A 12,953-nucleotide genomic window follows, 5' to 3' on the forward strand; every position below is an offset into this window, starting at 1 on the left:
CCTATGTTCAGAAATCACAATGTAGTAGGAGGTCTGAGTATCATTTTTCTCAGACAGTTTTGGCTGTCAGAAAGGAATATAACTTTAGCTTGGGGTATAATCAGCATGCACACAAAGATAGGAAGACATGATTATATCATAGTTGCAAGAAGATGCTGAGCACTTTAATCTGGGTTGCTTCACAAGGATTTAATTAATGCAGATAAGAAGGGGGCTCATTGAATGTAATGAGTCTGGTCCTAATCTTGTTTATGTGGCTGTCATTACCTTGGCTTCTGTTACTCGATTCACACAGGTGTAAATAAGATGAGAATCATGCTAATAGATGGCACCTGTTCTATATAGCAGACATTCAAATACAGGAATAGAGGTAGGATTCAAGTTGTCTAGTCTTCAAAATTTTCCCCTGGGCTAAATGTTCCTTTCAGTTACACATGTATGACCCCCCCTGAAATTAATGGTTTTACGTGAACATAGCTGAAAGCAAGGTTCCCACTGAAGTTAGTGGAGTTATTTAGGGATGGCTGTATAAGGAGGAAAAAAGTGCATTCAAACTGACAAGATCTCCTTATGCTTGCTAACCTGCAATTTTAAGATGTCAACAACATTTAAAAAGCCACTGCTGGTTAGGAAGCTTTGTTTGTTTTTAAAGATGTTTGGGTTTGGATAAACATTCCCTAGTTTGCAAACTAACTATTCTGTGGCTGTGCTGAAAGATGAGCATCTAACCAACTTGAAATGAAACTACCCAAATCCAAAAGTGAAACTGATCAGCCTGTCTTCATTAGCTATAAAAGGCACACAGTAAGCATATGTCCTATAAAGTGAGTAATGCAGTTGTTCGTAATACAGGTAAGGACACTTTTGTTTTAAAAACAGTGGCCTGACTTTTGCAGTTGCTGAGCACACTTCCTTTCAGTTCAAGTCGCTGGGAGCTGTAGGGGCTCCGTACCTCAGGCTTCATAAGTCCTTATGACTTTTTTAAGCTGAGGGGGTGAAATCTTGGCCTTCATAAAGTCAATGGCAAAACTCCCATTGCTTGTAATGGAGACAGGATTTCGCTTCGTGTCCTGATGACTGTACCTCCATTAGACACTGCCTACCACGAGCCACTGGATGGCGCCCTAGTACAAGCTGAACTCTACAGTGGGGCTGTGGCTGATTAACTCCGCGGAGCTAGCCCAGCTGCTGCTGACAAAGTAGTGTTATAAATCACTACTGAGAACAGAGAAGCGCCTGCCCCCAACCCCTACCCGTTTGATCGCGTTTCTCGTGGGACCGTAACCTCTGAAGAAGTGAGACCTACAGGAAACCAAGCTGAGCGGCTCGGTTTATGCAACTCAAGAAGAGTCTCTGGAAACAATCGTTAACAGTATATGGTGCACAAAGCATCTTTCTCCCCATCCCACCTCCCCCGCAGCATACCATAAAGAAAACACAGGAGAAGACTAATAGACGACTGCCTTGCTTTGTCTCCATTGCGCAGGCGTCGGTAGTAAATTCACAACTTCGTGCAAACCCAGAGAGCGTGCAAGCGTTTTTGCACGACGCGTGGGGCATAGCTGTGTCCTAGCCTTCCCACCAAGCTTCAGTGTTTTCAAAATAATGTGAGCATTTCATGGAACTTGGGTGATTGAAGTCTCCTGTTAATGGTGATTTCCCCACCGCTTTCCTCTGTCGCTCATTTCCACCCACCAGAAAAGCAACGAGCTTTTCAACTCTGAAATACCTTGCAGGGGATTAAACATACCCCCCACCCCCTCAATTGCTTGGGCTGTTGGTTGCTTGCCTATGTTATGCAGATGATCTGCTGCATTTGTATCCCCCCAAAACAGTTAGATGTAATGTGTCCTAGCCCCTGTACGGCCCTGGCAACTCCCCGTCCTCTGGGTTTACATAATGGAGGTCTCCTTCTCAAGGTGCAAGTCAAAACCAAGAGCAGGCGCTCAGCCTACAAATCCCAGCATTCCCGGCCCCGTAGCGCTGAGGAATGAACCAGCTGTTGAGGATGGCGTCTGCGCAATGCTGCGAAACCAGCTTCATAGTACCACACCCCCGGGGAGGGAGGGAGCGAGCGAGCGAGGGAGGCAGCAGCATCTGAAACATTAAACCATCAGAGAGAGCCGGGGGGGGGAGGAGAATGGAGTAGCAGAGCAATAGAGAGGGGGAGAAAATATTAGCGAGGGGAAAGCTAGCAGTGACTTTCTTAAAGGAAACTCCAGGAGGGGGAAATAAGGAGGAATAATGCACTAGAGGAAGGAGGTTGATAGTCGTTACAGAGAATCAGCAGCACCTATAGCAATTGACATCCTGCTGCAGTGCCGCTACCTTCGCTGACTGATACTGTCAATGGAGCTGGAAAATATTGTTGCCAATACTGTCTTGCTGAAAGCCAGGGAAGGTAAGAGAGAGAAACAGCAAGGGAGATGGAGCATCCCTGTCGCATTTACCCTCCTGGTAGTGGTAGGCAATGCATAGCCGGAGGAAGGGGGAAATGCACACTGGATTTTTAGACCCCGTGCTGATCCTGATCCTGATCCCTCTCGAGGTTGCATGTGGTTGAACCTGCGTTTAAAATGCTTATTTGAAACAAAAGAATGTTTATCTCCAGCTGTGAGGAGGTTCCGTGGGAGGATATTTTTGAGATCGCAGAGATTATAATGGTAAAATATTCACCGCTTCTCTCCAATCTGATCCCACAGATTGTGCTATCTCAGAGTCTATTGTTAAAGGTCAACTGCAGATGCATTCATTCAAAAGGGTTAGCAAATATGCAAATAGCCTTTTATTCTGTATGGTGCGACGGGCAGAATACAGCCACTGCCTTATTCGGCATTATCAGGTGATATAATGTTGCTGGTAACTGTCCATTTTAAATCATTTTTTTTAGCCTAATCCAGTTTTATGTGGAAAATCGAGTAAATGCAAATGGAGCGAGGTGACATGTAATTAGCTTCTACGGTGCATATGAAAAGGGACCTCGATCTGCAAAATAATGCATGGTTTCGGAGGGGATTTTGTGTGTGAATAGCTGAACTGGTGGCTGTTTCTTTGCTTGCTGTGTTACCAACAGATGATTGTATGAAACTGCTATTGAACGTTCTGGTTTGAAAGGCAGATCTGGTTAGATTTGTGAGAGGTGGTTAATGCTTGAAGGGAGGGGGGTAGAGAGAGGCTAACAGAAAACCCTCGCTAAAAATTATTGGTGCTCATCCTTTTAAAAATGCAACATATACGTTAAAAATATCCGGGCGAACTACAGAGCTAGCTGCATTGCCGAAGATGACTCTTTAAAAAAACCCTGATGTGTACAGCGTGTTTTCAGAGGGGGAAGTGGTTTTCTGGTTTGAATGATCAGGTTTCTACTGAGCCTGGCTGAGAGGGTACCCTGTGCGAGGCTCTCACATCTTGAGACGATCATAACGGAACAGCTCATTAACCTGGCTTGCAGTATTTAATATTTTCATTCACTGCGTTTGATGAATGAAGAACCCCTTGCCAAAAACATAATGACTCCCATGTCTTCATTATCTCGCACATCTTTCCCATTCTCAGGCTCAGCCCTGTGTTTATATGGCACGCACGGATCTCAGCTGGACTTTCATTAGATAATGCAGCAGGGTATCCTTTAGCTGTTAAACTTGTGGAAATTAAATCGCTCCTTGGAAGGTTCCATCCACTAGAAAACCCATCTGACCCTTATTTCAAATGGTCACCCCCCCTTTTTTTTCTTCCTTGGGGGGAATGGACGTTTCCATCAACAATAGCAGTCTTCATTGTTTATGTGGTGTCCCGTCCCCCCCACCCCTCCGGTAATAACACATTTGAACCTTTGAATTTGAAAACATCACTTTTATGGGTCTCCAGTGTTTTAATGTAGAGGTAGCTTCCTTCCACTGTCTAATCCTGATGGTATTAGAATTCTTCTGTGTGGTAAGGACAGTGTGAACACCTGTGTGCAAGACATTGTATTCCACTGATGGCTAAGAGCTCAAGGGGGGGGGGGGGGGAAACACTAGCGAAAACATCTGTGAGGAGCCACCTGGTGGTTGAAAATTATTATACATTACATGGCTTGGGGAAACAAATCTCTTGGCAGTCAAAATTATTACTTTTGAGATCACTACATGTGTATAGGCAGCAGGCCATTCCGAGTGCCACTGCTCTAGGGGGATAGAAAGTTAATTCCTCTTTGTGAGACTATTTCAGATTTCTGGTAAATATACTGCAAAATCTTTAGTGTGGAGCCAATTCTGACATAGGCTTCTATCTCCTTCTGCTATTCCTCTCTTTTTCTTCCGTTGGAGGAACAGACCCTATATTCTTTATAAAGTGAATTTGTGAAGCTTTAGATTATTACAGACTAACTTATTCTTAGTGGTATTGAGTTGGGGTGGTTAACCTTTATTTATTGGGCTAAGGAATTAGATTTTCCTGAGAAACCCCAGAAAGGGATTTCTGAGCTGATCATACAGGATATTTATTTGTTCATGCTGTCAGAAGTCCACCAGCACAAGCCGGAGATCTCAGTGACAAACAGCTCAGGAATTAAAGTTTAAGCTTCTTATTTCATTCCTTCTCCTTATGTCCAATTTGCCCCCAAACTTTGGTACCTAAACCAGGAAGCAATTTTACCTTGGGGATCCCCTCTCCACAGAAACCATTTCAACAGAGATTTATTATGTACAGAGGCATACAATGCAGAGAGAACATTTCATGGTGAATGAAAGCGGGATTGGTGTGATTTACAAGGAAACAAGTCCACGTGGAGGGACTTTTTGATTGGTTAAAATAATATGTGGATCCAACATTGCTTAAACTTCAATATACTGAAAACAGTTACTAGAGAAAACTGTTCTAGATGTGATCTAAACAGCAGGGTTTCGTGGACTTTCCTCTGAAGCAACTGGTACTGGCCCCTGCCAGAGACAGGACACTGGCCCAGAATTGGACCTCAAGTCTGATCCAGTCTGGCAATTCCTATTTTCTTACAGGAGTACAAATAAAGGAATATTAGTGTAATAAATGAGATAATTTCAACTATTACACCCAGCATTATACTAGCACATGAACGCCTGAGACAAAATAGTCAGATTTGCATAACAACATTTATATAACTCACAAGGGTATTTTGAGATTTACCTACAAAGTAAAGCCGTGAGATCCTCAGAATAAAATATGTGCTATATATATAGTACATTCAAAGAATACTAGCTATAGATCAGTGGATTATTCTTTTCTGACTTCAAACTGGAGCATTCTTATTTTCTGCTGGGTTTTTTATAGTATGGCCTAGGATATGTCTACGTGGCAATAAATAAAAATAAAGGACCCACGGAAGCAAGTCTCAGAGCCCAGGTCAATTGACTCAGACTCACAGGGCTCATGCTACAGGTCTAAAAATAGCAGTGTAGATGCTCGGGCTGGAACCTGGTCTGAGTCCCATCTCCCCTCAGAGTTGAACATCGATGCTGCCATTTGTAGCCTTGTAGCATGAGTCAGCTGACCCAGGCTTTGAGACTCGCTGGCTGTGGGTCCTTTTTTTGCAGTACCCTTGGAATATGATTGGGCATCATCAATATAGTCTCTTTCAGATTTAAGAGCTTTAGTAATACTTTAAAGCATCAGTATTAACGTTCTTAAGAAATACAGTTATGTGTCATTTACAAAGAAGCAGTTAGGGTTGCCAGCTCTCCAGGATTGGCCTGGAGTCTCCAGGAATGAAAGATTAATCTTTAATTGAAGATTGCTATGTGATGAAATCTCCAGGAATACATCCAACCAAAATTGGCAACCCTAGAATCAATGTATTGCAAGAATTTTAAATTTGGCTATATACTTCATGGCCTTTTGCTACCCTTGATCGTCAGGAAGTTCCAGTAATATTGAAAGAATTTATATAACAAATCCATTAGCTTGAATTGAAAGTTAAAGGTGCAGTAAAACTTCTAGGTTTGTAGCCCCCAAATTTACCCTATGTCTTTTGTTCCATGGCTGCAAAGTTTGTGAAATTTGTTGGAGGTGGTTTTGTTTAGTTTTAAAGCAAATGCTTCATAGCATTAGGGGGGTTTTAAAAATAAAAGCCTAGTACGCCTGGATGACCCCACAATACTAAAGGAAAGAGATGCATAACAGATTGTCTTGAGGTTTTCAAGATGTTATTACAAACTGCAACAAGTAAAAATATTCCTAAAAATAATCTGTGCTCTGAAGCAATTGTAGATGAATGAGACACCCGCTTGTACTGAGTACCAAGACTTTTAAAAAAAATTACTTAAATAACTCCAGAGTAATTGCATCTGAAACTGAATTTGCAAAAACTCTGGCCCTTTTCCTGAAAACTCTTGTGTATGTTCTTAACTGTACTTCCAGTTCAGTTAAGCCCATGCATAAGTATTGGCAGGATTCGGGCCTTTACTGGTTGCTGTTTTACCAAGAGTGAAGGTTTATATTAGCTGAAACAATAGGGGCAGATGATGGAGGTGAGGTAATATCTTTTATTGGACTAACTTCTGTTGGTGAGAGAGCCAAGCTTTCAAGGGACTAATGTGGCTGCAACAACACTGCCCTGAAACAATAAGGACATTCTGAAAATGACAGGGGCTCCACCAGCCCGGGAGTTGCTCAAAGAGATGGAAATGAAGAAAGTAATTAAACTAAATAGCGAGGTTCAATCAATGGCTATGGCTTGACGTTTTCTGACAAGCAAAACATTATAGCAAAGGGGCCTATTCTGCTCCCACTGAAGTACTAGGGCGAGGCTTCAAAATGGTTTTAAATCAAGGTTTCAACAAGCCTGCAATATTAAATCCAGTAAGGAGAACTATGTCAAAGACTTGGAAGTAGAGCTAGATAAATATTTTCCAGCAAATATTGGTTTTTAGAACATTTACTTTGGCTTTGCTTGTGCTCCCTTTATGCAAGCTCATTTTGTGATTGTTATAGGAGCACAACCATCAGTGGAAAGTGGATTTTTAAGCTGAAATTGACCTGGAAAGCAAACTTTAAATTGTTTGTATAAAACAGTCATGCCAGAAACCTGATGATTATAATAAAGAATTGCACTCATCCAAACAATGAACAGAACCAATGCACTGTGACTTATGTGACCAGTCATAACTGAACAATGCAGCTCAAATTGCAAGTCATGGAATAAACAATTTGCACACAAAAAAACCTTAATTCAATAATTGCAAGTAATGAATAAACGCAAGAAAAATTTGACCTGTTTGCAGAATGTTCATGATTTTATAGGCAATATTAATCATGTAAATTATTAATTGAGTTATAAGCTGTACTCAGAAATCTGTATTTTAAATGGTGTTTTTGAGTGTGAAGGTTTGTTTCTCTCTCGCTCTCATTTTATTTTTTAAAGTGAAGTTTCCTCAGTTTCATATTTCTTTTCTCAGTACACAATTGTGTTACACAACCTACCAAGTTTTATGAGGTTTCAGTAGAAATTATATTGGGTTTAACTAAAAGGAAAAAGTAATTAGGAACAAAACAGATATGCTGGACCATCTTTTTTATTAATTTGAAAAAGAGCAGACACCAAGGGTAAGGAGCATATGAAGATAAACTAGATAGCTAAATAATAACAAGTGTAGTCATCCAGTTGTGTCATGATTTTGGAAAACCAGGATATGTAATACACACTTGCCCAGACACTTAAGATAAAAGCACAACAAAGAGGCCTTGATGTTTCAAAAACACAAGATATAGGTAAAAAACAATGACTGTAAAGCAGCAAGGAAATAGACTAGAGGGTGAGTACCATTAAGGGACAGATCTCTCTCTTTTTAATACTTGTCTCTCCCTCCCAGGTTAAGTACTTATCATGAAAGATAATGGGGAGGGGAATACCCCTATATATTTGTCCATTAAAGTAAATGAAATGAATATTACTTTCAGTTTTGATATAATGCATCCATTTCATTGATCTCAGAAAGAGTAGCTGATAAACTGACTTGTTTAAACACTCATTCAACCATGATGTGCACAAAAGCAACTTTTCCTCTGGCAAATTCCATTATTATGATAGAAGCCCTGAAGTAGCAAAATCATAGTTTGCTTGGAGGTGAGCAGAGTTTGCCATGAAGAGCCTAATCTTGATTTTCCTGTTCAGGCAAAATTCCTACTGTGAGCAGACTGGGCCCAGAATAGGCCATACTAAATATATATAGCATGCCAAAACATTAGGAAGACAAGGTGGGTGAGGTAATATGGGACCAACATGGCTACAACTACACTGCACGAACCACTAGGAAGTTTACTGTGTATGGATAACAAGAGTCACAAGAAATCGGGAAATAGGAGTATGGATTGTGATGCCAAATTCTCTTGCAAAAAGGGAACATAGTGGGGGGAGAGAGCTTTCTTTCCACAGTGCAAGTGCTGCAGCGCTACCATATGCTACAGTCCTTACCAAAATGAAAACAACTTGAAACTATCTAAGTAAACCTCAATCAAGAAGATATCCAACCTGTAAATGCAAAACAGAGGGTTATAATGCAAGCTCATATTAAACATAGGCAGGGGTGAAAGTAAGTTAAAGGATTTACCGGTATGCTGGAGTCCTGAGCAGGGGTGTGGCTCAGGGGTGATTTAAAGGGGTTCCAGCAGCCGGTCTCGGGTGGCGATTTAAAGGGCCTGGGGCTCCTGCTGCTGTGGGGAGCTCCAGCCCTTTAAATCGCCGCCCGAGCCCTACTGCCAGAGCCCCGGGGTAGCGGCAGCAGGGCTCCCGTGGGGATTTAAAGGGCCAGGGGCTCCGGCTGCTGCGGGGAGCCCCGGGCCCTTTAAATCGCCAGCCTGGGGAAGCTAGTCCGGTCCGGCATGGCGTACCAGCTCTTGCCAGTATGCAGTACCGGACCATACCTGCTTACTTTCACCTCTGAACATAGGTATATAGTGGCAAGGGAAAATCAGAAGATATACATACATTCATTGATTTAGGCTCAAAATGCACAGATTTTTTTTTTTTTTTTTTTTTGAAGATAAAAATACACAAAACCTAATATAAATATTTTCATGTTTCTTCTTAAATATCCCTGAAAACTTTCTCTGAAAAAAATAAAAGCATCCTCATATCCTGGCTGAAAGTGAAAACTACTTTGTGCTAGTGAATGACCAAGATCAGATTATTTTTGTTTTCTCTGTTCATTTCAGTCCCCTTAGACAATTGGTATAAAGGGTGAAGAGTAAATTAGATTGTACTAGCTATACCAGTAGTATAACTCTAAGGTGCCATAAATAACATAACTAAGAATTTTTTGTTAAATCTGATTATCTGGATAGTGCCTTTGTCTTAACTGTTTAAAACGTCACACACCTTGTGTGATGGGCAAATCATTACACTTTAGTCCTCCTTTTCAGAGCTTGGGATAGGAACTTTTTAAAGATTTTTGGATACATTAGTATTATCAGCATCCAGTACTTAACAATCTTGAGTAACCCCTCATCCCACCTCCCCAAAAATTATGAGATTAAATTAAAAATGAGATTTTTAAAAAAGCAATCAATTTAGGATTATTTTATTTGCCTTTGGGTATTGAGCCGTTGGGGTTCATGTTTTCAGGAAGTTCTCAACCATGAGAGCTAGGAACTTGCAAGGAAAGAGAGAGAATGCTGAGATTCTTACATAACTGCACGATTCCATGATCTGAGGCTTTTCAACAAACACAGAATATTGCAAGACTTACAATGAAAACACAAATTGGCAATACTGAATAGACAAACAACCCTGCTGCCAAAGTTTGGCTGTAACAGTATTCTTGAATAAGATTTTTTATTATAAAAAAGGTGGTGGTTACAGAATATTAGGGAGAGTGAATAAAAACAATAACCAGAACAATAAACTACATAGGAAATACAAGTTGTAAAAATAATAATGGATCTGCTAGAGGGCATGTTCTAGTTTGGAATCCACTATCTTTCAAAGAGCGTTTTGTCCTATACAGACCAATGATAAGAGTAAATCTTATGTATAGTACTAACAATTTGATTAAAACACACACACACACACAAAGCAATTATTGTGTAGACTTAGTTGAAGCTTGACAATTTCAAAGCCTGAAAGACAAGGGTTAAAGTACTGCATTTGTGCACAGAAGTTTTCTTTAGATAACATAATCCTAAAATATATTGCTAGGTTCTTTATAAACTTGTGAAAAAGTTTTAGAAATAACTGAATTGGTCATTATGGTAATTAGCTTTAAAGAAGGGCCAATTTGGAAGAGAAACTATTAATTTTCTCAGATATTGGATTTCAAAAGAATGGTTACACAAAAACCCAATCAAAGCAAAAAACAAAACAAAAAATGCACAACCCACTAAAAACACAACACAAATATGACTGATTTTTTTTTCCTTTTTAGGGATGACGGTGATACTAAAAGAAACATATACTTATGCCACCCAAGCAGGTCCTTTGATGGCTCTAACCAAATGGGATGCTCTATTTTTATGGCTCTCATAATGTTTTTGTAATGGGTGCACCCTGTCACCATATAAAAAACAAAAATGTGAAATGAGCCAGTCCTCAAATTGCCATATTTTTATCTTCCCTTTCCAGAAGATACCAATACAGATTAGAGCATGTCCTCATTGGCAATAGATTAGCAATACGTCTTATACATGACAAACATTCAGTATCCGAGAACTCAGCTGTAGGACAAGAATTTTAAAAAAGGCAATAGAAGTGGACAGGGCCTGTTTAGAAGGAAAGAGATTCACTGCAGTGACAGACCATATCTGGTGGCAATGACTCGTGTAACTCATCTCCTAATGGAACATTAACATGCATATGATTATTGTAATTTGACTTTAGCAAGGTTCATAAATCATTACAGCTGAGTGCAGCATCTGATTTCATGTCCTGTAGTCCATCAGAGGTGATATTTTTTCAAAAAATAACCCTATTGTAAGGAAGATCTCAGTTGTTTCCATAAAAATACAGGAAATCAACACATGATAAAACCAAAATAGGTCAACTCTTTTGAGTGAAGGGGAAGATTTCTCCAGTGGAGACCAAGAAATAGATCAATTCCAAGAATGGAATTGGGAGTCACTATAGAAATTGTTGCCTCAAATATAGTAAATCAGTATGAATGAGACAGTCTACTTTAAAATAAATAAAGGATTAAAAACCAGAGAATTCCCTTTAAAGCATATAACCATTTCTTCTTGAAAAATCTGTCTCAAGAGTTTAGGCTATTTTCATGATGCTCCAACTTCGATGAATCAAGAAAACCATTAAAAATCAGTTTTCTGGCCTTCCCAGAAAGATTATGCTAAAGAGCCAGTGGGTAACAGCAAAAACCATTACATAAAATGAGATTGATACTGTATTCTTAGGGGGCTTCATTCTTGGTTATTCCATTCTTGTTCTTGGAGCAGGGAAGGTGGAAGGAGACAAACTTTGCTTTAAGCTACTTTCAGTTTGTTTTCCACTTCTTTTCTATTGGGGGTGTGCAGAGGCCTGCCTGATACCTGGTACAAGTCAGAACAACGCTGATGCTGCTCAGCCTTGCGCTCACATCCACAGGGGGCTACGGGGAGTGATCAGTTATTGACTGAGTCAGTCTATTGTCAGTTTGCTCTTGATATGACGAATCCTCTGGCATTTCAGGTTCTGTTCTGCCTAAGAGAGTAGGATTTGGGCTTTTTTTTTTTTTTTTTTTTTTTTTATTTTAAGCGATTAGGACTGTGTTCTTCTCTCGATCTGTTGACATATGACATGGCTTAGGAATTGGCCTTTATAATTAGCATACTATGGCCTAATAGCCACTCCGCTTGTTTGGTTTGCCTTCCTGGTAAAAATTATTTAACATTGTGATAGTCTGTTGTGTTATTAACCCGATAATATATTGGAAACTATTAAGTCCTGGTGTATATGGGAATTTCTGGAGCAAACATTAACGACAGTGACTTGAATAGAGTTACTTTTTTTTTTTAAATGGAGATATCCTATCTCCTAGAACTGGAAGGGACCTTGAAAGGTCATCAAGTCCAGCCCCCTGCCTTCACTAGCAGGACCAAGTACTGTTTTTGCCCCTGATCCCTAAGTGGCCCCCTCAAGGATTGAACTCACAACCCTGGGTTTAGCAGGCCAATGCTCAAACCACTGAGCTATCCCTCCCCCCAATCTGCTCCATTATCCCAATGGGATTATTTTCCTCAAGTGGAAAATAATAAATCTTTTACTTATGGAGAGAATGCCCTTACTGGTGTCTTCACATGGTCCTGTTCTGAAAAGGGAGTCAATTATCTTCACTTAAAAAAAAAAAAATCAGTCAAAAAAGGAATTTACAGGAAACCAACAACATTTGTGGGTTTGTGGTAGGATTTTGCTTTTCTGTATTAGAGTAAAGAATTGGGGTAAAAGATTTCTGAGGGTATGTCAACACCTTCAGCTGGGGGGGTGATTCCCAGGTTGAGCAGACAGACGTACTTGCACTAGCTCTTGATCTAACTAGCAGATTAAAAATAGTGTATCCATGGCAGCGGGAGCTGCCCTGAGGATGTATCCGTCTGAGACCATAGGCACATACTCATGGTTAGGGCCCTACCAAATTCACGGTCTGTTTTGGTCAATTTCACAGTCACAGGATTTTAAAAATCATAAATTTCATGATTTCAGCTATTTAAATCAGAAATTTCACAGTCTTGTAATTGTAGGGGCCCTGACCCAAAAAGGAATTGGGGAGGGTCACAAGGTTATTGTAGGGGGGTTGTGGTACTGCTACTCTGACTTCTGTGTTGCAGGGGAGGGGGGTCGCAAGGTTGTTTTGGGGGGGTTGCGGTATTGCCACCCTTCCTTCAGAGCTGGATAGCTGGAGAGCGGCGGCTGCCGGCCAGGATCCCAGCTCTGAAGGCAGAGCCGCCGCCAGCAGCAGCGCAGAAGTAAGGATGGCCTGGTACGGTATTGCCACCCTACTTCTGCACTGCTGCCTGCA

The 12,953-nt window shown here is 40.6% G+C and overlaps 1 protein-coding gene across 1 annotated transcript in view; it reads left to right on the forward strand.

Moving 5' to 3' along the window:
• The first annotated feature begins 2,349 nt into the window (after positions 1-2,349).
• Positions 2,350-12,953, forward strand: part of GRK5 (G protein-coupled receptor kinase 5) — a 228,821-nt gene continuing 218,217 nt past the window's right edge. Inside the window, exon 1 of the mRNA XM_065407317.1 lies at positions 2,350-2,401. Coding sequence (XP_065263389.1) covers positions 2,350-2,401 — 52 coding nt within the window. The remainder of the gene's footprint in view (positions 2,402-12,953) is intronic.

The sequence above is a fragment of the Emys orbicularis genome, chromosome 7 (genome assembly GCF_028017835.1).
Source record: "Emys orbicularis isolate rEmyOrb1 chromosome 7, rEmyOrb1.hap1, whole genome shotgun sequence".
Lineage (NCBI taxonomy): Eukaryota > Metazoa > Chordata > Testudines > Emydidae > Emys > Emys orbicularis.